The sequence below is a fragment of the Dryobates pubescens genome, unplaced genomic scaffold (assembly GCF_014839835.1).
Source record: "Dryobates pubescens isolate bDryPub1 unplaced genomic scaffold, bDryPub1.pri scaffold_117_arrow_ctg1, whole genome shotgun sequence".
Classification (NCBI taxonomy): Eukaryota; Metazoa; Chordata; class Aves; order Piciformes; family Picidae; genus Dryobates; species Dryobates pubescens.
This window is the reverse complement of record NW_026530708.1, coordinates 23,482-43,568: the sequence shown is the minus strand read 5'-3', so window position 1 is coordinate 43,568 and position 20,087 is coordinate 23,482. Positions and strand designations below refer to the sequence as shown.

The window sequence follows — 20,087 nt, the reverse complement described above, 5'->3', positions numbered from 1 at the left end:
GACAAGGCCTGGGCTGTGCTTGGAGATGTTAAAGGGAGCCAGTTTGAAATGGGAGATGGCCCAGACTGGACTCTGGTGTGATTAGGGTATGGAGTTGGGACTGTGACAGGGCCCAGCCTGTGGTGGGAGGGTTTAAAGGAACCCAGTGTGTACTGGGATGAGTCCCAGACTGTACTGGGATGTGGCCAGGGCACTCAGGTTGTACTGGGATGGGGCCCAGTCTGGTCCAGGGAGGGGGCAAAAGGATAGAGTTTGTACTGGGAGGGGTCCCAGTCTGGTCCTGGGAGGGGTTTAGGTGGAACAGATTTTCCTGGGAGCAGACACAGTCTGCAGTGGGAAGGAGTCCTGGTACCTGGTTTGCACTAGGATGCAAACAGCTGGTACTTGGAGGGGGCCAGAGCTTCAGCTTTGCTGTGGGATGAGACCCTGTCTGTACTGGGAAGAGATCAGGAGATGCAGTTTGCACTGGGATGGTTCCCAGTCTGTACTGGATGACGCCATTGGATCTGTTTCCTGTGGGACAGGTCTAGGACTTTACTGGGATGGGATCAGGGCATCAGTTTGTACTTGGACAGGGCCTAGTCTGTACTGGGAGGGAGTCAGGAGATGCAGGTTGTATTGGGACAGGGCCCAGCCTGTAGTGGAAGTGCATAATGGGATAAAGTTTTTACTGAGACAAGGACTAATGGGCATTTGGAGGAACTCTGCCTTCCACCTCTGCACACAGGCACTGCCCAGCAGCTCCACAGAAACCTTGGAGGAAGGAACTCAGAGAAACAATTCCTTGCAGGGTCCTTTATTGTGTTGAACACACAGGGAGCACAGCTCCTCATGGCTGCAGACTCTGGGTCACACCAGACAGGACAACACTGAACCAGAAATGGTCTGAAGAAAGACATTTGTGTGGCAACAACATTCTCACAAGGGAAACAGCACCAGCAGCAGCCAGAACTTGAGCAGTGGTATCAGAACTGCTTTGCAGGAGAAAACAAAGAGTTTATTGCTTCTGAAAGCATCCATGGATCAGTTGGCTCAGGGCAGCCTTCAGCTCCTGGTTCCTCAGGCTGTAGATGAGAGGGTTCACTGCTGGAGGCACCACTGAGTACAGAACTGACACCACCAGGTCCAGGGATGGGGAGGAGATGGAGGAGGGCTTCAGGTAGGCAATGGAGCCATTGATGATAAACAGGGAGACCACAGCCAGGTGAGGGAGGCAGGTGGCAAAGGCTTTGTGGCGTCCCTGCTGAGAGGGAATCCTCAGCACTGCCCTGAAGATCTGCACATAGGACACCACAATCAACACAAAACAGACAAAGACTAAACAGGTGCTGACCACAATAAGCCAAAGTTCCCTGAGGTAGGATGTGGAGCAGGAGAGCTTGAGGATCTGAGGGACTTCACAGAAGAACTGGTCCACAGCATTGCCCTGGCAGAGGGGCAGGGAAAATGTATTGGCTGTGTGCAGCAGAGCATAGAGAACTCCAAACGCCCAGGCAGCTGCTGCCATGTGGAGACAAACTCTGCTGCCCAGGAGGGTCTCATAGTGCAGGGGTCTGCAGATGGCAACATAGCGATCATAGGACATGATGGTGAGGAGACACAACTCTGCAGCAATTAGGAATATGAAAAAGAAGACCTGGAGAACACACCCTGCATAGGAGATGGCCCTGGTGTCCCACAGGGAATTGTCCATGGATTTGGGGACAGTGGTGGAGATGGCACCCAGGTCAGTGAGGGCAAGGTTGAGGAGGAAGAAGTACATGGGGGTGTGGAGGTGGTGGTCCCGGGCTATGGTGGTGATGATGAGGCCATTGCCCAGCAGAGCAGCCAGGTAGATGGCCAGGAAGAGGCAGAAGTGCAGGAGCTGCAGCTGCCTTGTGCCTGGCAATGGCAGGAGGAGGAAGTGGGTGATGGAGCTGCTGTTGGCCACCTGCTGCCTCTGGCCATGGACACCTGTCCAAGGAGGGAAAGGCAGTGACAAGTTAGGGCACATTTCTCTCAGCCTCATCATAACCTCCCTCCCTGAGCTGCATGAGGAATGGATCAGCTCAGTCCCATCACTACCAACCCATGGCAGAGTTCATCCCAGCTTCAAATGCAGCAGGGACCCAGAGTTGCCATGAAGATTCTTCTGGTGTCAGAGTAGAAAGTGACCAACAGCCCAATCCCAGAGAACAAGAGTCCCATTGTGGTGGCTTGAAATTTCCCCCCAGCATCAGCTTTGCCAGAGCAGCTCAGTTAGAAGCAAATGAATCTGTATTGACAAGCAAGAGCTACACTGTAATGGAATGCAATGAACAGGTACAGAACATCCAGGAGTACACAATATTAGACAGGCATTTACAATTACCAAATGACATGAAACCCCCCTGGTCAGACACCAGAGAAGCTGTTCCACTGCCCCTAACCCCTACCTCCCTGTTCCAAGAGAGAAAGGAGGAGTGGAGAGAGAAAAAAAGCAGTGGGTTAGACTTAGCCAAGGCCAGCCAAAGCAGGTGATCTCTCCTGAGTGAAGCCAAACAGCTGAGATCAGAAGAGGAGAGAGAGAATTGTTATGGTACAGCTCCTCTGATTCCAGATATTGATCCAATGAATTTATTTAGAATAATCTTTTCTTTTCCTTTTCACACCCAAGAGTGATCTATTTATTTTGTTTCTCTTTTCTGCATAGACTAAAACCACCACACCCATGGACCAGGCCTGCAGTGCTGCAGAGACAGTGAAGGGAAGAGAGAAAGGCAGAGGGGCTGGGGATGAAACCTTCTTACCTAGCTCTGCTCACTGCTGCTGACATGATGGAACTGAAGGGCTTTGGTCCTCCTTCTGTGTGCACACTCCGGGAGCCTTCAGCTGAGCATCAGCTGCCGAGATGGAGATGCCCCCAGGAGATACAGCTGCAGTGTCCTGAACCCACAGACTCACCATGTCTGTGGCTGCAGTGATTTCTCCTCTAGTGAGCTCTCAGCATCCTCCCAGTCCTGGCCACCTTGAAGCTGTTTCTGCCTTTATCTCCCTGAGATCCTCTGGCAGTGTCCTCAGCCCTGCTGTGCTGTGCAGAGGAGCTGCTCCTAGCCAGAGCTGTCTCCTGCAGTTCTGCCTGCTTGCCAGCAGCACCTTCCAGCCCAAGAGCCTGGCCTGGCTCGGCAGCTCAGGACCAGCCCAGGTATTTTAAAGGAGCCCTCTGGTGGCTTTGCTGCTGAGTCCATGAACCTCAGAGACTGAGAAGCTGATGAAACCTCTCCAGAAGTCAAAGTCAGATTCAAACTCTGAAGTTTCTTCTACTCTTAATGGGTCCCAGTGAAGCAAGCTGGGAAAGGGTCCCCGGGATCTGGTTAGAGCAGAAGGAGACAGTGGATGCAAGGGAAGCATCACTGGAGGCACTAAAGCATCTCCAGGCCCTGGTGAGGGCAGAGAACTGAGGCAGTGCTGACAGGTCAGGACAAGCAGCTAAAGGTGGCTCTGCTGCAGAGGAAACCTGGAGGGGTTTCATTGATCCAAAAGGCCAAGCCCTGATCCCCAGCCCCTGGCAAGGCAGATCCTGTCCCTCGCCTGTGGCTCTGGGCTCTGCTGGCAGCAGTGGGGAGTGAGGATGAGCAGTGACCAGGATGGGACCTTGACAGGTTTTGCTATGATTTGCTGATAAAAAGTAATGAACTGTACCTTTAAAAGTACTTTTTATCAGATGCTTTGTGCAATAAAAACCTCTCCAATTAGCTGCAGAAACCTTGGCAATAAAGAGAGGGTCAGCAGTATTTAATGAGCCCCATGGAGTATTTGGGGCTGATTACATCATCCTGAGGTACTGCCAGGAGACTCTGCCAAGGTTCTGCTAAGAAGCCTCTCAACAAGTCCAAGTCAGAAGCAAACTCCAAAGTACCTTGAAGCACTGATTGGCCTCACTGAGGCTTGTTACTGACAAAGGTTCCCCAGGGACTCGTTAGAGCAGCTTGTTAGAGGCCAGGATTGCAGGGAGGCAAAGGCAAAGTACACGGCAGAAAAACTTGCCTTTGCTCTATCAAGCAGAAAGGCCAAGCCCTGACCACTGCCCTTGCAATAGAAGAACCTCAAAGCCTCAAAGCAAAGTTTCTTCTCACAGGCCTTAGTGGCAGAGGCAACTGCCAGAGCCAAGGGGACAAAGGCCTTGGTCCTGTTGGTCCTCTCAGCCTTGCCAGAGCCCTTGGCCATCCCTACTGCAGCTTCTCCTATACTGTCCCATGCCTGCAGCTCTTTCCCTTCAGGTTGCTGACACCAATCTTGCTTCCCCAGCCAGCTCTCCCCCTGCCATTTCCATCCCCTCCCTGAGCTGTCTCAGCTCTCCCTGCCATTTCCTGACACCTCTGGATGGCCTCATGCATAGCAGCTCTGCCCTTTGAGGGACATTTCTTCAGCCTCATCTCCACTCTGAACCTTCCAAGCTGCCCTGGTTGGAGGTTTTGGTCTCTTCCCACTCCCCAGAAGAGCTCCACCCTCTCTGAAACCACCCTTCAGCCATGTTGTGGTGGTTTGAAAGGAAAGGCTCTGGTTTCCCTCCCCCACTGAGAAAGAAACTGCGGCTAATACTGAGTCGGAGAAATGAGTATATTTTGCAAGGAAACAGATTATATGTAACACAACAAATACAGGTATTTTACAATATATACAGGAATATACAGCAAATAAACACAGTCAGAAACCAGACCCCCAACAGAGGGGGCTTCCCCCTGTGCCCCCTTCAGCCCCCTACCTCCCTTCTCCCCCAAAGAGGTAGAAGAAGAGAAAAAAGGGGAATTATTACAGCAGAGGCCTAAGCACAGGGAGTTAGTTAGTTCTTATCTCTTGTCAAGAAGCCCAGAAGCAGATCCAGCCGAAAGGGACAGCGAAGAAAGGAAGACTGAGAGAAAGTCCCGGCTGCGCCAGGCCCAACCTCACCTCCCACCTTACTTGGCCATTGAAATTCGTTTAGAATACCAAAATATTTTATAAACACTTAGCCAGTGTGCCCCTTTCTTAAAGGCACAGTGTCAAACGGTTACACATGTGCCCACTGCTCTGGTAGTGCCCTAAGCCTCCATTGAGCAGGCTGAAGCAGCCCAGGTCCCTCAGCCTCTCCACAGAGATGTCAACCTCCATCCTGGCAGATCTCCTCTGCAGCCTCCTCAGTTCCTCCCTTCTCTATCAGACTGCAGAACCCCACACCCAGATGCCAAGCATCCAGATGTGGCTACAGCAGTGCTGAGTCGGGGGAGGACAACTTCTGTGCCTGGGTGGCCACACTCCTTCTGCCACAGCCCAGCTGCAGTTGTTCTTCTTCCCTATGTGCAGGGTTTGCTCCATCCCAGGGCATTTGGAATAAGGAAAAGAACCTCAATAAAATCTTGCTCAGTATTGCTCTATGAACTGCAGACAGGCCTTAGGCCTGGTCCTTGAAATGGGAGCTTAGGAGAATACAGAGGCTTAGGGCCTGCTCTTGAAGGCGACATTTGCCCCAGCTCTTCCCAGAGGGGTCCTTGCTGTCCCCCGTTCTGCTCCCTGAAGCAGACAGCACTCACACATGCCCTGCACTCTAACAGCCATGCAAACAAAGGGAAACAAGCTCAGGGTTATTGCTCCAACCAACTTCTTGAGACTGAAGCCCAAGGCAGGAATCCACAACCATAGCCAGGCCCAGAGCTCTGAGCAGCTCCAGGTGGTGTCTTCCTTTTGCACGTCATGCAGAATCTGTTTGGTTCCCATATCTCACTGATCATAGAACAGGCTGGGCTGGAAGGGACCTCCAAAGGTTATCTTGTCCAACTTCCCCAAGGACTTTTTCTACTAGATCAGGTTGCCCAGAGCCCTGTCAAGCCTCACCTTCAATATCTCCACAGATGGGACCCCAACCCCCTCCCTGGGCAACCTGTTCCAGTGTTCCACTACCCTCATGGTGCAGAACTTGTGCTGGCTCCTCCTTCCTGCACAATCCTGCTTTGTTCCCATCTCTCACCCATGTCTATAGATGTCCTTCCTCTCTGATCCATGGAAACACAACAGCTTGTGTTCAGTGCTGTGCCCACTCCTCCTTCTCAGGCAAAGACCATGCCTGGAGCCATTCCCTCCTCAGCAGCTATTTCTGTAACCTGTTTCCCTCCTCCCTGGGAAGCTGATCCTGCACCTGCAGTCCTATTGCAGAGGCCTGGGAGAGCAGAGATCTTCACCATGGCCTTTTCTGCTTCACTTTCTCCTGAGCAAGGCAGAAACCCTCAGGCCAAGCTGTGCCAAGCAGAGGCCCTTTCCTTTGCAGCATTGTTTCATTTGTGCCATTTCACATCTCCTTGGACCCAACTTGGAGTCTCTCACTGCTCAGCCACAGTTGTATTTGGGAGCACTGCCCCAAGGGCACAGATTCCTGACCAGCTGAGGGGTAATCTTTTCCTGCCTTTGCTGCCACATCTCCAAGACTTTCCCTTTCCTCCTGGTTCTGCCCACCCTGTGTGTTTGTTCCTTATTATGGGATGGTGACAGCCTGGATGGATGCACACCCTGAGTGTTTTTCCCACAGAGGTGCCTTGACTTCAGGCAGTCAATGTTTGCTAATCAGTTAGGTTGCATCTCTGGACACATTTTGAATATCTTTCTTTGGATCAGGAGCCTCTTCCATCCCCCATCCTGTGCTTCTTGTTCTGGAGTATCCTTAAGGAGGGAAGTGTTCATCCACAAGCTCAACAGGAGCCACCAGTGTGCACTTGCAGCCCAGAGAGCTAATTGTGTCCTGGGATTCAGCAAGAGAAATGTGGCCAGCAGGGCCAGGGAGGTGATTCTCCCACTCTGCTCCACCCTGGTGAGACCCCACCTGGAGCTCTGTGCCCAGTTCTGGAGCATCTATTACAAGAAGGATCTGGAGGGGCTGGAAGGTCTCCAGAGAAGGGCCATGTCCCAGTTTGAAGGCAGATCCTCCCTTGCCTCCCACCAGGACAGAGAAATGAGACTCAGACAAAAGGATTGCAGAAGTGATGGAAAGTTTAAATGGAAAAGCAGTGAGTGGTTTAGAGAGAACCACAAGCTCAGTGACAAAAGAAGATCCCAAAGCATACCCAGAAACCTCCCAGCACTCCCCTTCTCCCTACCTGAGGGTACACCCAGAACCCTCAGGGCTATTTCTTGCCCTCCTCCATTGTTAGGCTAATCTCAGCTGGCCAGATCTGAGATTGCCCTTTCCCCTTCTCCTCTTGGCATTAGGCCTACCCAGGCCTAAGAGGCCTTGAGATAACTTCCCTTCCATTACCAGGTAGGGAGCATCTCTCACAGTAGCAGTGAGGGAAGAAAGAGGAAGTGTGAGACCTTGCAGATGGATTTATAGGGAGCAGGACATTATGAGAGTGAAGTATGCAGCTTCCTGTTTCTACCCACTGGGCTGGACACTTGGGACACTCGAGGTGTATCTTATGTGGTAGCAGCAGAAGGCACTGAGCCCAAACTGCTACATGCCACCCCTTATTTCATGCCATTATTCCTGCACCCAAAACATATCATTGAAGGACTGAATTTAGGGAGCAGAACCTCAAGCACCGCTCAGCTGATAGAAGGAAATATTTTAGCCCTTGTGGGTCATAAACCCTAGGAACAGACTGCAGCTGTGTAGAGAAAGAATAGGCATTTAGCTGACTACCAACAGCCAACCGACTCGGAGAAGCTACACAAGGACCTGAAAATAGGAGCTGGTAAACACTGCAACAGAGTCATTTGTCTTCTGTCTGAACGTAGATAAGAGATGTGTGTTTCGGACGACGGAGGTTATGGAATCAATGCGGCTGACCAATATGATCGGGTACTGATTCTTTATTGTTCCAGTATTGCAGGCCTATGGCACAGGCCTATGGTGAGAGCATGGAAGCAGAAGATATAGGACAGGCAGAAGAAGAAGAAGAGTGTAGCAAGGGAAACCACAACTTATATAAACTCAGGGTGCCTTGTTGGCATGGACTCATTGGTCCCCTATGAGTGACCACACATCACACTATTATAGATTATTGGTCCAACTACGGATGACACACGAGTTTTGTTGATGCAGGTGCATGTCCTGTTCTGAGATAACTCACTATGTTTCTAGCTACCAGTGTCTTGTTTTAGTTACAGTGCTGCAGGCACAGCACTGTTTTGGCATACTGGTAGCTGGCTCTGCACTTCTGCTGAGCATGGCCTACCACCATGTCAGGCTCTAGGCCTGCACTGCCAGATTGCTCACACCGCTCGTAACTGGAATTGCCACAAATCCCCCTTTTTGTTTTTGTGAGCAATCTGGTCATGGGAGTTGTTCCCATCCCATACAAGACAATATTTGCATACACAGAAGAAAGCAAGGTAAAGCTAAGCTGTATAGCAAAAGCAAGAGTTCTGTAGTGTAGCATGTCTAACAGACTGATGTAACCCACACAAGGCACAAAGCTTGAGTTGAGCTAGTTACGACGTTCTGACAGAGCTGGCATAATCCATGGTCAAAGATAACAAACATTGTAAAGAAGAACTTACTAGATCTGATCTTTACATTTCACTCTTCTTATTGACAGAGAAGACTTGATTATGCCTGAGCACATTGCACACAGAGATGAAGGCACAAATGCAATCCTTAGCACTGTATTTTACAATCTGCTTTAGGGGTATGTTGCATCTTTATTTTCTCTAGGATGGTCAAAAATCATGAATTGTTTAATGGTAGCAAGATTTCTTTCATCTGTAAAGGTAGATCTGGCCAGGCTCTAGCTTCACAGACAGAAAACTTGCAGGCAAACAGCAAGAGCAAAGAAGCTTCATTGCATTGCCCAATATAAAATTACACATAATAATGTGGTTTTGCTCATCCTAGTAACACTGATCTCTTGCTGTTCACACAACAGTTAAGCAGTCATGACACTCAGTTATAAGTTAGATGCTTTCTGTTGACATCTTGGATCATCGTGACAGTCGTTGAGGTCAGTGCTAGGCAGGTTTGCTGACTGTAATCTTCATGACAGTTGTGCTGTGTTTGTGTGTCTTGTGGTGAGAGGGTTGCAGCACTTTGCAAAGTTGATGTTTCTGGGTGCTGACATGAGCTAACTAGCTCTTGTTGGTACTATTAAAAGACTTTTTTTTCTATGGGGTATTCTCTTTTTTATTTGGTATTTATTTGTTTGATTTTGTTTGCAACCTACAATACAAATGCATGTTGTGGTATAATGAATTTTTATTTTCCCTCTGAAGTGTGTAAAATTCTAGCAAACTGGTGAGATAACATATAGGTCCATAGGAACATTTTCTCTAATCACACAACAATCAACCAACCATAATATTCAGTCCTAAGTCACATGGTGCTGTGGTACATTCTTCCGAGTGATGCTTTTTGATCCCAGATTATCATAACAGTTATTGTGATCGATGTTTGTTTCCTCATGGTCTTGATTCTTCTGCCGGTGTTTATTGCGACGATTGCAGTTGACATTTCTTGCTGGTATCATGAGAAACCTTAGCTTTTTTCTTTTTTTTTTTGTTTATTGTTAATTACTGTATTTTTTAACTATCTATTTTTATTGTTTTTAACTTTTTATTTTTATTTTTATTTTTTATTCTAATAAATATGCTCTTTTTAGTGTTTTTTAAATTTAATTTAAAAAAATTTTACTTTAATCAATTTAAAAATTTTTCATCCATTTCTATTTAATTATTTTTTAAATTGTAATTTGTTTTTATTTTGTTCTTATGTTTTTATTTTGTAATTTATTTTTAATTATGTATTTTCATCTCTAATTTTTAATATTTGTTATTTTAAATTGATTTTATTTTTAAAATTTTAATCTCATTTTTTATTTTAATTTTTAATTTTTTGTGTCATTTTAATTTTTAAAAAATATTTTTAAATTATATTTTCATTTTATTTTTCATCAATATTTTACTGTTTATTTTATTATATTTTTATATAATTTAACTTTATTATTTTTTAAATTTAATTTTATTTTCATATTTTTTATTTTAATTTTTTAATTTGTTTGATTTTTTGGGGTAAATTTTTTTATTCACAATTTTATTCTTTTAATCTAGTTTTTTATTTTACTTTGTTAATCTATTTTTTGTTTTAAATCTAAAATTTTAAATATATTTTTCTTTTCTTTGTTTTATTTTTAATTTTTTGTGTTTTTTTAACCTTTTATTTTTTAAATTATTTTTTCATTTTAAGTGTTTTGTTTGTTTTAATCTAGTAGTCCCTATCTTAATAATCCTTATTTTTTTTTTCTTATAACCCTTATGTTGTTTGTTAATAGCTAATTTTTATTAGTAATCCTTGTTTTGGTTTTTAAATTGTTGTTGTTTTTTTATGATTCTGTTAAACTGTAATAATAATAATAATAATAATAATAATAATAATAATAATAATAATAATAATAATAATAATAATAATAACAATAATAAACAATTATATTTTATATAATATAGAAAATATACAAATAATAATAATATAAAATAATAATTATATAAATATATGTAATAATATAAAATAATAATAATATAATATAATAATATAAAATAATAATATAATTATACAATTGTAATTATAATTATATCTAATTATATATTATATAATATATAAAATATACAAAAATTATTATTATTATTATTATTATTATTATTATTATTATTATTATTATTATTATTATTATTATTATTATTATTATTATTATTATTATTATTTCTGTTATGTTGTTATTTTGTACCTTTTTTAATCTAAATATAGATTGTATAACATATATAATAATTTATATTATAAAATAATATCTTTTATATATTATATAATATACAATTATATATTATTATAATTATAATTGCATTATTATTATTATAGTTATTGTTATTATTTCTGTTATCATGTTTTTATTTTGTAACTTTTAAAATCTAAATATATATTATATATCTATAATTGTATAATTTATTATTATTAAGTTGTTGTTGTTGTTGTTGTTATGTTGCTATTTTGTACCTTTTTTTGAATCTAAATTTTTTTTGTTAGTTATTTTTATCATACTTTTTGTATCTAATTTGTATTTTGTTTGTTTTATATTGTTATATATATATTTATGGTTTGGGGGTTTTGGGGGGGGTTACAATTTTTTGGTTATACTTTTTGTATTTTTTTTTTATTTTAATTTTTTTAATGCTTTTTTATTATCATTATTTTTTATTATTTTTTTCTAGTCAATGTCTAGGAAGGAAATATAAAGATGTTACATTAGCTAAGGAATACTTTTTAAAATTAATACCTATTTACTACAAACCTTAACTATATTACACGGAGCTCCTTTGCAATGCCGAGGCACACAGCTAAGAAGGTTCAAACCAAAAGAAAATCTTATTATTTGAACTCATTACTAAGTACGTATGTACACCTTACTGCAATTACTATGGACTAAGTACCTGTAAATACCAAATGCTTACCATTCATTATGCTTACTAGGTAGACTTAGCAAAACTCTAAATAACAAATCTCTGAAAGACACTACAATCAGAAATGATGAAATTAGCACTGTTGCTTTACATCAGAACAGAGCTTTGGCAGACTGGAGTCTTACCAGAGGAAGGGGGTGGCAGTGTGAGTCTGGCTAGCAAGGTATGCCCTAATTGCAATTGTTTCTGCAGTAGGGTCATAGCGACTTTCAGCCTTGTCTGAGCGACCATTGCTCCACCCATACTGGATTATCTGGTTTCCATTTTAATGTGAGGGTTGGTTGCTGACCAGTAGCCGCTACAGAAAAGGAACAGAAGTGGGTTTTGATCCTAGCTAACTTAAGGCATCTCTGCCCAATAGAGCAACTAGAAGGGTTAACAAGTATGGTCTTACAGTGATTGATTGGTGGTCTTTAAAAGCTAATTACACTGGCTCTTTGCTGACCCAGGTTGTTTGGATACCTTCTAAACCCATGACTCCAGAGTTTGCCATCAGCAGTGGCTAGTGACCATTCCATTTATGGCAAGGTATAATAGTGACATCAGCTCCAGTATCCACAATCCTTGAAAGTTGTATAGTTTGTCCACAAGGGTGTCTGATTGTTACAGTCTGTTCTGCTTTTCCCTTTTGGATTTCTAGGGCCAATAAGTTATTGACAACCCACCTGGAGTACTGCATCCAGTTCTGGAGCCCCTATTAGGATCTGGATGTGCTGGAAGGTGTCCAGAGAAGGGCCATGAGGATGATCAGAGGGCTGGAGCACCTCTCCTGTGAGGACAGACTGGGAGAGTTGGGGTGTTCAGTCTGGAGAAGAGAAGCCTCCAAGGAGACCTTATTGTGGCCTTCCAGTATCTGAAAGGGGCCTACAAGAAAGCTGGTGTGGCACTTTTTAGGGTGTCAGGTAATGATAGGACTAGGGGGAATGGAAAAAAAATAGAAATGGGTAGCTTCAAGTTGGATATTAGGAAGAAATTCTTCCCCATGAGGGTGGGGAGACACTGGAACAGGTTGCCCAGGGAGGTGGTAGGAGCCCCATCCCTGGATGTTTTTAAGGCCAGGCTGGATGTGGCTCTGAGCAACTGCTGTTAAGTATTATACTAATGGGATCTCTCTGGGAAAGAGTCTCATACAGTTTTCCCTTTTGCAACCTTATCCTCTAGATCTGGTCTAGTTGTGCGACTAAGGGTTTCTTAATGTATAGGCAAGATGGCCCTGCGTTTTCAGAGAGGACAGTGATACCACTTGTAATGCATCCAGTAAGAGATGAGCTGCAGCCTGCCTGACACACACTCCCCTGCACACTGGAAAGGCCAGGAAATAAAGAGAGCATTACAAATAGTGGTTGTGCTGTTTGATAAATTCAGTTCATCTGGAAATGGAGGGACAAACCCTAAGTGACTTTCCCTGCCCACTAACTGCGCCAGGGGAGGTTCAGGCTGGATGTTAGGAAAAAGTTCTACACAGAGAGAGTGATTGCCCCTAGGAATGGGCTGCCTGGGGAGGTGGTGGAGTCGCCAACATTGGAGGTTTTCAGGAGAAGACTTGATGGGGTGCTTGGTGCCATGGGTTAGTTGTTTAGGTGGTGTTGGATTGGTTGATGGGTTGGACATGATGATCTTGAAGGTCTCTTCCAACCTGGTTTATTCTATGTATTCTATGTATTCTATATGGGTGGAACCTCCTTGTCCTCAAATCCTGTTAGAAGCCTTAGGCACTCGGGACTCAAATGGCATTAGCTGAGCAATTGTGGTCCCAACAGGAGTGCTAACAGGAGGGGTAATGGTATAGAGCATAACTTTTATAACCCAGTCATGATCAGAATCTATTAAACTGGGAGCTATAAAGATGCCCTGTCTAGAGGTAAACAATCTGCCCATTAACAGAGCACAGGGTAGAAGACCGTGCTGATCAGACTCAACAACAACATTTGTGGACTCAAGAGTGACGTCCACAGCAGTTGTGTATCCTGACTTTAATAACCCATAGGTAGTTATGACTTGTTTAGCTTCTTTTAACATTTCCTAGTCCAGAGATTGCCATATTCTTTGTTGACCTTCTAATACCACAGGAGATGCATGTACAGGAAAATCTACAGATTCTCCATCTATTACTGCATTTCTCACAATACCTTTCCACAAGCTCAGCGCAGCAGTTCCCCGTCCCTCCCACCTCCCAATCCCTTACACTATAGTCCCTTCAGAATTCGATTGTAGCCTCCATCACAGTGATATCGTCTGCTGAGAATGCCTGGGATCTGAGAGGCAGGGAGGGTAGCACAGCTGGAGCTGCTGGGGAGGGCCACCGCTGGGGCCACTGGGGCCACCACCATGGAGATAGCCACCAGGGCCACTGGGGCTGTTGCTGTGGCTGCTGCCATGGGGGCAGCTGCCGGGGCCACCGCTACAGTCGGTGCTGCTGGTGTCGGTGGTGCATTGATCGGTGCTGTCTCGGTCGGGGCAGTTGGGGCCGGCAGGGCTCACGAGGGCCACTGGGGCACATGGGGTCCGGCAGGGCTCACGGGAGGGGTGCGGTCATAAAAATGCCATAACCACGAGCCTCCAAGCACTCCATTTTTCGTAAGAGGAGCTGTAGAACAAAGTTGGTGCTATCTGGTTTCTCAGCATCGGTTTTTTCATCTTCCAAATCCCAGCTGTCTCTGTCGATAGCCCAGACTATAGCTCACAGTATCACCAAGGTTGGAAGAGACCTCAAAGAGTCCAAGCTGTCACCACAGACCTCATGACTCGACCATGGCACCAAGTGCCACGTCCAATCCCCTCTTGAACACCTCCAGGGATGGGGACTCCACCACCTCCCTGGGCAGCACATTCCAATGACGAACAAGTCTCTCAGTGAAGAACTTTTTCCTCACCTCGAGCCTAAACTTCCCCTGGCACAGCTTGAGACTGTGTTACCTTGTTCTGGTGCTGGTTGCCTAAAAGAAGAGACCAACCCCTTCCTGGCTACAACCACCTTTCGGGTAGTTGTAGAGAGCAATGAGGTCACCCCTGAGCCTCCTCTTCTCCAGGCTAAACAATCCCAGCTCCCTCAGCCTCTCCTCATAGGGCTTGTGCTCAAGGCCTCTCCCCAGCCTTGTTGCTCTTCTCTGGACATGTTCAAGTGTCTTGATATCCTTCTTAAATTGAGGGGCTCAGAAGTGGACACAGTTCTCAAGGTGTGGCCTAACCAGTGCAGAGTACAGGGGCACAATGACTTCCCTGCTCTGCTGCATGCATTAAATCAAACCTGGAATTTAAATGCCTGTCAAAATTCAATTGTAGCACACTAGTAAGGTGTTTTGAGCATCAGGACATGTGGGATCATAATTTGCTCTCTGCCCCATTAGAGCCTCAGGAATTAGATATTTCAGGGACCTTACAAGCAGAAAGCTGTGTGTACCTGCAGCAGAGATCTGGAGCTGATACAGTACTATGATCGTTAATCACACTCCCTTTGCCTTAAAGCCATGCAGGCTTAGCCTAACAGCTGAATGAGATGATCATGGAGGTTTGTAGAACAAAGTTGAACACATAGCAGCCAGGATAATCTTGCTTCAAATTGCTACAGCAAAGCACCAGCTCAGCTAAGGGAACTGGCATCTTGGATTGCAAAACAAGACAAGGAAACATCAAAAGTGTTGCTTGAATTAGCCACTGATGTGGAGAGTGTCAGCCCTGCCAGGCTGCAAAATCGAGCTGCTGCTGTTCTTTGTTCCCAGCTCCCAGTCAGGGCTGGACAGAATGTGATGGTCTGTGTTGTGCACACTGAAGTGATCATTCCAAACATAGACATAAGAGTATTACAAACTGGGTTGTGAATATTGCTGATTGGATTAATCCTGGTGTTGGCAGTGCCCTGTTCATTCTCATGTCTGCAAAGGGCCCTGCAGAGGATAATGAGCCCTGGGCAGGAAGGAGGAATTGTAGATAAAGCAGGTGGCCATGGGCAGCTTTAACCTTGAACTAAGCAGAGTTCTGCCCTTGAATCAGGAATGTAAACAGCTCCAGGAATGAAGATCTGTGAACAACAAAGGAAGAAACAGAGAGAACTCCCCAGGCTACCAAAAGGGGGAGAGAGGTGCCTGGACACCAAGCCTAAACCAATCACTTGAGTACAAAGGGCACATGGACACAGAAAGAAAAAGATATAAGCCATGATGTGTATGAATCAAGTGGCCTCTGCTGCTGGCTGGTGCTTGAGCACATCTTGGTGTCATCCTTTTCCTTGGCCACCAGCACTGCATAGCCTTAGCTGTTGAGTTTTTCCAGTTCTCTGGATCACTTCTTCCTGTTGTTTGTTTGGAGAACCTTGAGTTTTCCCTTCCATCAGCTAGCCAGGAGAAGTTCTCCTCACCTTTCACTGCCTGTTTTAGAATCTCTTGGGTTTGTCACAAGACATTGGTTTGGTCACCAGCTGTGTTCAGACTTATCCCAAACCTTCACAAAGTACAATTTGGAAGGTTCATACCAGAGAGGACGCCAAAGAAATGTCCCTCAAAGGGCAGAGCTGCTATGCATGAGGCCATCCAGAGGTGTCAGGAAATGGCAGGGAGAGCTGAGACAGATCAGGAAAGGGATGGAAATGGCAGGGGGAGAGCTGGCTGGGGAAGCAAGATTGGTGTCAGCAGCCTGAAGGGAAAGAGCTGCAGGCATGGGACAGTGTAGGAGAGGCTGCTGTAGGGATGGCCAAGGGCTCTGGCAAGGATGAGAGGCCCAACAGGACCAAGGTATTTTTCCCCTTGGCTGTGCCAGTTGACTCTGCCACCAAGGCCTGTGAGGAAAAACTTTGCTTTGAGGTTTTCAGGCATTACTATTCCAAGGGCAGTGGTCAGGGCTTGGTCTTTCTGCTTCCTAGACCAAAGGCAAGTTTTTCTGCCCTGTACTTTGCCTTTGTCTCCCTGCAATCCTGGCCTCTACCAAGCTGCTCTAAAGAGTCCCTGGGGAGCCTTTGTCAGGAACAAGCCTCAGTGAGGCCAATCAGTGCTTCAAGGTACTTTGGAGTTTGCTTCTGCCTTGGACTTGTTGAGAGGCTTCTTGGCAGTACCTTGGCAGTCTCCTGGCAGTACCTGAGGATGATGTAATGAGCCCCAAATACTCCATGGGGCTCATTAAATACTGCTGAACCTCTCATTATTGCCAAGGTTTCTGCAGCTAATTGGAGAGGTTTTTATTGCACAAAGCATCTGATAAAAATTATTTTTAAAGGTACATTTCATTCCTTTTCAGCAGGAGTTGTCTCTTTGCAAGCAAAACACAGCAATCCTGTCAAGGTCCTGCCCTGGCCACTGCTCATCCTCACAGAGCCCAGAGCCACAGGTGAGAGACAGGATCTGCCTTGCCAGGGGCTGGGGGTCAGGGCTTGGCCCTTTGCATCAATGAAACCCCTCCAGGTTTCCTCAGCAGCAGAGCCACCTTGAGCTGCTTGTCCTGACCTGTCAGCACTGCCTCAGTTCTCTGCTCTCACCACAGCCTGGAGATGCTTCAGTGCCTCCAGTAAAGCTTCCCTTGCATCCACTGACTCTTTCTGCTCTAACCAGACCCTGGGGACCCTTTCCCAGTATGCTTCACTGGGACCCAGTAACAGTAGAAAAACTTCAGAGTTTGACTCTGACTTTGACTTCTGCAGAGGTTTCATCAGCTTCTCAGTCTCTGAGGTTTACAGGGAGCCTAAAGGTACCAGAGGAGTTATTAAAAGACCTTGGGCTGGTCTTCTGCTGCCCTATTGGGCCGGACTCCTGGGCTGGAAGGCTGATGCTGGCAAGCAGGCAGCCCTGCAGGAGACAGCTCTGGCCAGGAGCAGCTCCTCTGCACAACAGAGCAGGGCTGAGGACACTGCCAGAGGATCTCAGGAAGATCAGGAATGCAGAGAGAGCTTCAAGATGGCCAGGACTGGGAGGATGATGAGAGCTCACTGAAGGAGAAGTCACTGCAGTCATTGACACAGGGAGGCTGTGGGTGCAGGACACTGCAGCTGTATCTCCTGGAGGCATCTCCATCTTGGCAGCTGATGCTCAGCTGAAGGCTCCTGGAGTGTGCACACAGAAGGATGACCAACGACCTTCAGCTCCATCCTGTAAGCAGCAGTGAGCAGAGCTGGGTAAGGAGAAGGCTTCACTCCCAACCCCTCTGCCTTTCTCTCTTCCCTTCACTTCTCTGCAGCACTGCAGGCCTGCTCCCTGTTTCTCCACCTCTCCATGGGTGTGGTGGTTTTAGGCTATGCCTTTAAAATTTAGTGACAGATTTTGAGCAGAAAAGTAGAAACAAAATAAATAGATCACTCTTGGGTGTGAAAAGGAAAAGAAAAGATTATTCTAAACAAATTGATTGGATAAATATCTGGAATCAGAGGAGCTGTACCATAACAATTCTCTCTCTTCTCCTCTGATCTCAGCTGTTTTGCTTTGCTGGGGAGAGATCACCTGCTTTGGCTGCCCTTGGCTAAGTCTAACCCACTGATTTTTTTCTCTCTCCACTCCTCCTTTGTCTCTTGGAACAGGGGTTAGGGGTTAGGGGGAGAGGAAATACCTGTCTCATACTGTCACTCCTGTATGTTCTGTACCTGTTCATTGCATTCCATTGTAGAGTGTAGCTCTTGCTTGTCAATACAGCTTCATTTGCTTCTAACTGAGCTGCTCTGGCAAAGCTAATGCTGGGGGGAAATTTCAACCCACCACAATGGGACTCTTGTTCCCTGGGATTGGGCTGTTGGTCATTTTCTGTTCTGACTCCAGAGGAATCTTCATGGCAGTTCTGTGTCTCTGCTGCAATTAAAGCTGTGATGAATTCTGCCATGGGTTGGTAGTGATAGGACTAAGCTGATCCATTCCTCATGCAGCTCAGGGACAGGGGTTACAATGAGGCTGAGAGAAGTGTGCCCTAACTTGTCACTGCCTTTTTTGTCCTTGGACAGGTTTCCATGGCCAGAGGCAGCAGATGTCCAACAGCAGCTCCTTCACCCACTTCCTCCTCCTGCCATTCCCAGGCACAAGGCAGCTGCAGCTCCTGCACTTCTGCCTCTTCCTGGCCATCTACCTGGCTGCCCTGCTGGGCAATGGCCTCATCATCGCCACCATAGCCTGGGACCACCACCTCCACACTCCCATGTACTTCTTCCTCCTCAACCTCTCCTTCCTTGACCTGGGTGCCATCTCCACCACTGTGCCCAAATCCATGACTAATTCCCTGTGGGACACCAGGGACATCTCCTGTGCAGGATGTGCAGCTCAGGTCTTTTTTATCCTCTTTTTGCTTGGCACAGAGTTTTTTCTCCTCACCACCATGTCCTACGATCGCTACATTGCCATCTGCAGACCCCTGCACTATGAGACCCTCCTGGGCAGCAGAGTTTGTCTCCACCTGGCAGCAGCTGTCTGGGCCTGTGGCATTCTCTATGCTGTGCTGCACACAGCCAATACATTTTCCCTGCCCCTCTGCCAGGGCAATGCTGTGAACCAATTCTTCTGTGAAGTGCCCCAGATCCTCAGTCTCTCCTGCTCCACATCCTACCTCAGGGAACTTTGGCTCCTTGTGGTCACTTTCTGTTTAGTCTTTGTCTGTTTTGTGTTGATTGTGGTGTCCTATGTGCAGATCTTCAGGGCAGTGCTGAGGATCCCCTCTCAGCAGGGACGCCACAAAGCCTTTGCCACCTGCCTCCCTCACCTGGCTGTGGTCTCCCTGTTTACCAGCACTGGCTCCATTGCCTACCTGAAGCCCTCCTCTCTTTCTTCCCCATCCCAGAACTTGGTTGTTTCAGTTCTGTACTCAGTGGTGCCTCCAGCAGTGAACCCTCTCATCTACAGCCTGAGGAACCAGGAGCTGAAGGCTGCCCTGAGCAAACTGATCCCTGGATGCTTTCAGAAGCAATAAAATCTCTGAGGTCTCCTGCAGAGCATTTCTTTTGTCACTCAGTGCAGACCCAGCCTGGCTGCTGGAGTTCTGGCTGCTGCTGGTGCTGTTCCCCTTGTGAGAATGTTGTTCCCACACAAATGTCTTTCTTCAGACCATTTCTAGTTCAGTGTTGTGCTGTCTGGTGTGACCCAGAGGCTGCACACATGAGGAGCTGTGCTCTCTTAGTGTTCAACAATAAAGTACCCTGTTTGTCTGCATTCCATCCTCCAGAGTTGCTTGTCTCAGTTGCTTCCTCCAAGGCTTTTGTGGAGCTACAGGGTAGTGCCTGTGTGCAGATGTGGAAGGGCAGAGTCCCAGCACAGCAGCAGTGCCAGGGAGCCCCAGAGCTTGGGCTGTCCTCAGGTGCTCTTTCTTCCCTTCCACCCTCTCCTGCTGAGCCTCTGTGCTGGAGCAAGGCCTGAGTGCTCTGGCAGCTTGGGCACTGTGCTGCTGTGTGGCAGTGCTGGGACTGCAGGCAGGGACAGGCCAGGGCTGCTTGTGGGACAGAGCTTGTCCCCAGAGCAGCACTGCCATCAGAACAGGAGGTCTCCTCATGCCTTCATCCCCCAATCCCCCCCCCCCCATTACAGACTGTACCTACTCCGAGTCCAAACTGGATACCCTGACCCCCTTCCAGTATAGACTCAGTCCAAACATGTTTCCTTGAAACCCTCCCTTTACAGATGTGGCCTCATCCCAGTTCAAACTAGATCCTACTGTCCTCTAGCCCTGCAGCCTGGGTCCCATCCCAGCACAGAATGTATCCCCTGACTCCA

General features: G+C 46.4%; 2 protein-coding genes across 2 annotated transcripts in view; one reads left to right on the top strand and one right to left on the bottom strand.

The window, feature by feature from the left end:
- Positions 1–997: 997 nt before the first annotated feature.
- LOC128899661 (olfactory receptor 14A16-like) lies at positions 998–1,936 on the bottom strand. Its single transcript, XM_054179326.1, has one exon. The coding sequence runs from the start codon at positions 1,760–1,762 to the stop codon at positions 998–1,000; it is 765 nt and encodes a 254-aa protein (XP_054035301.1). The 5' UTR covers positions 1,763–1,936.
- A 16,421-nt stretch (positions 1,937–18,357) lies between these two features.
- LOC128899662 (olfactory receptor 14A16-like) overlaps positions 18,358–20,087 on the top strand; it is a 4,378-nt gene continuing 2,648 nt past the window's right edge. Inside the window, exon 1 of the mRNA XM_054179327.1 lies at positions 18,358–19,248. Coding sequence (XP_054035302.1) covers positions 18,358–19,248 — 891 coding nt within the window. The remainder of the gene's footprint in view (positions 19,249–20,087) is intronic.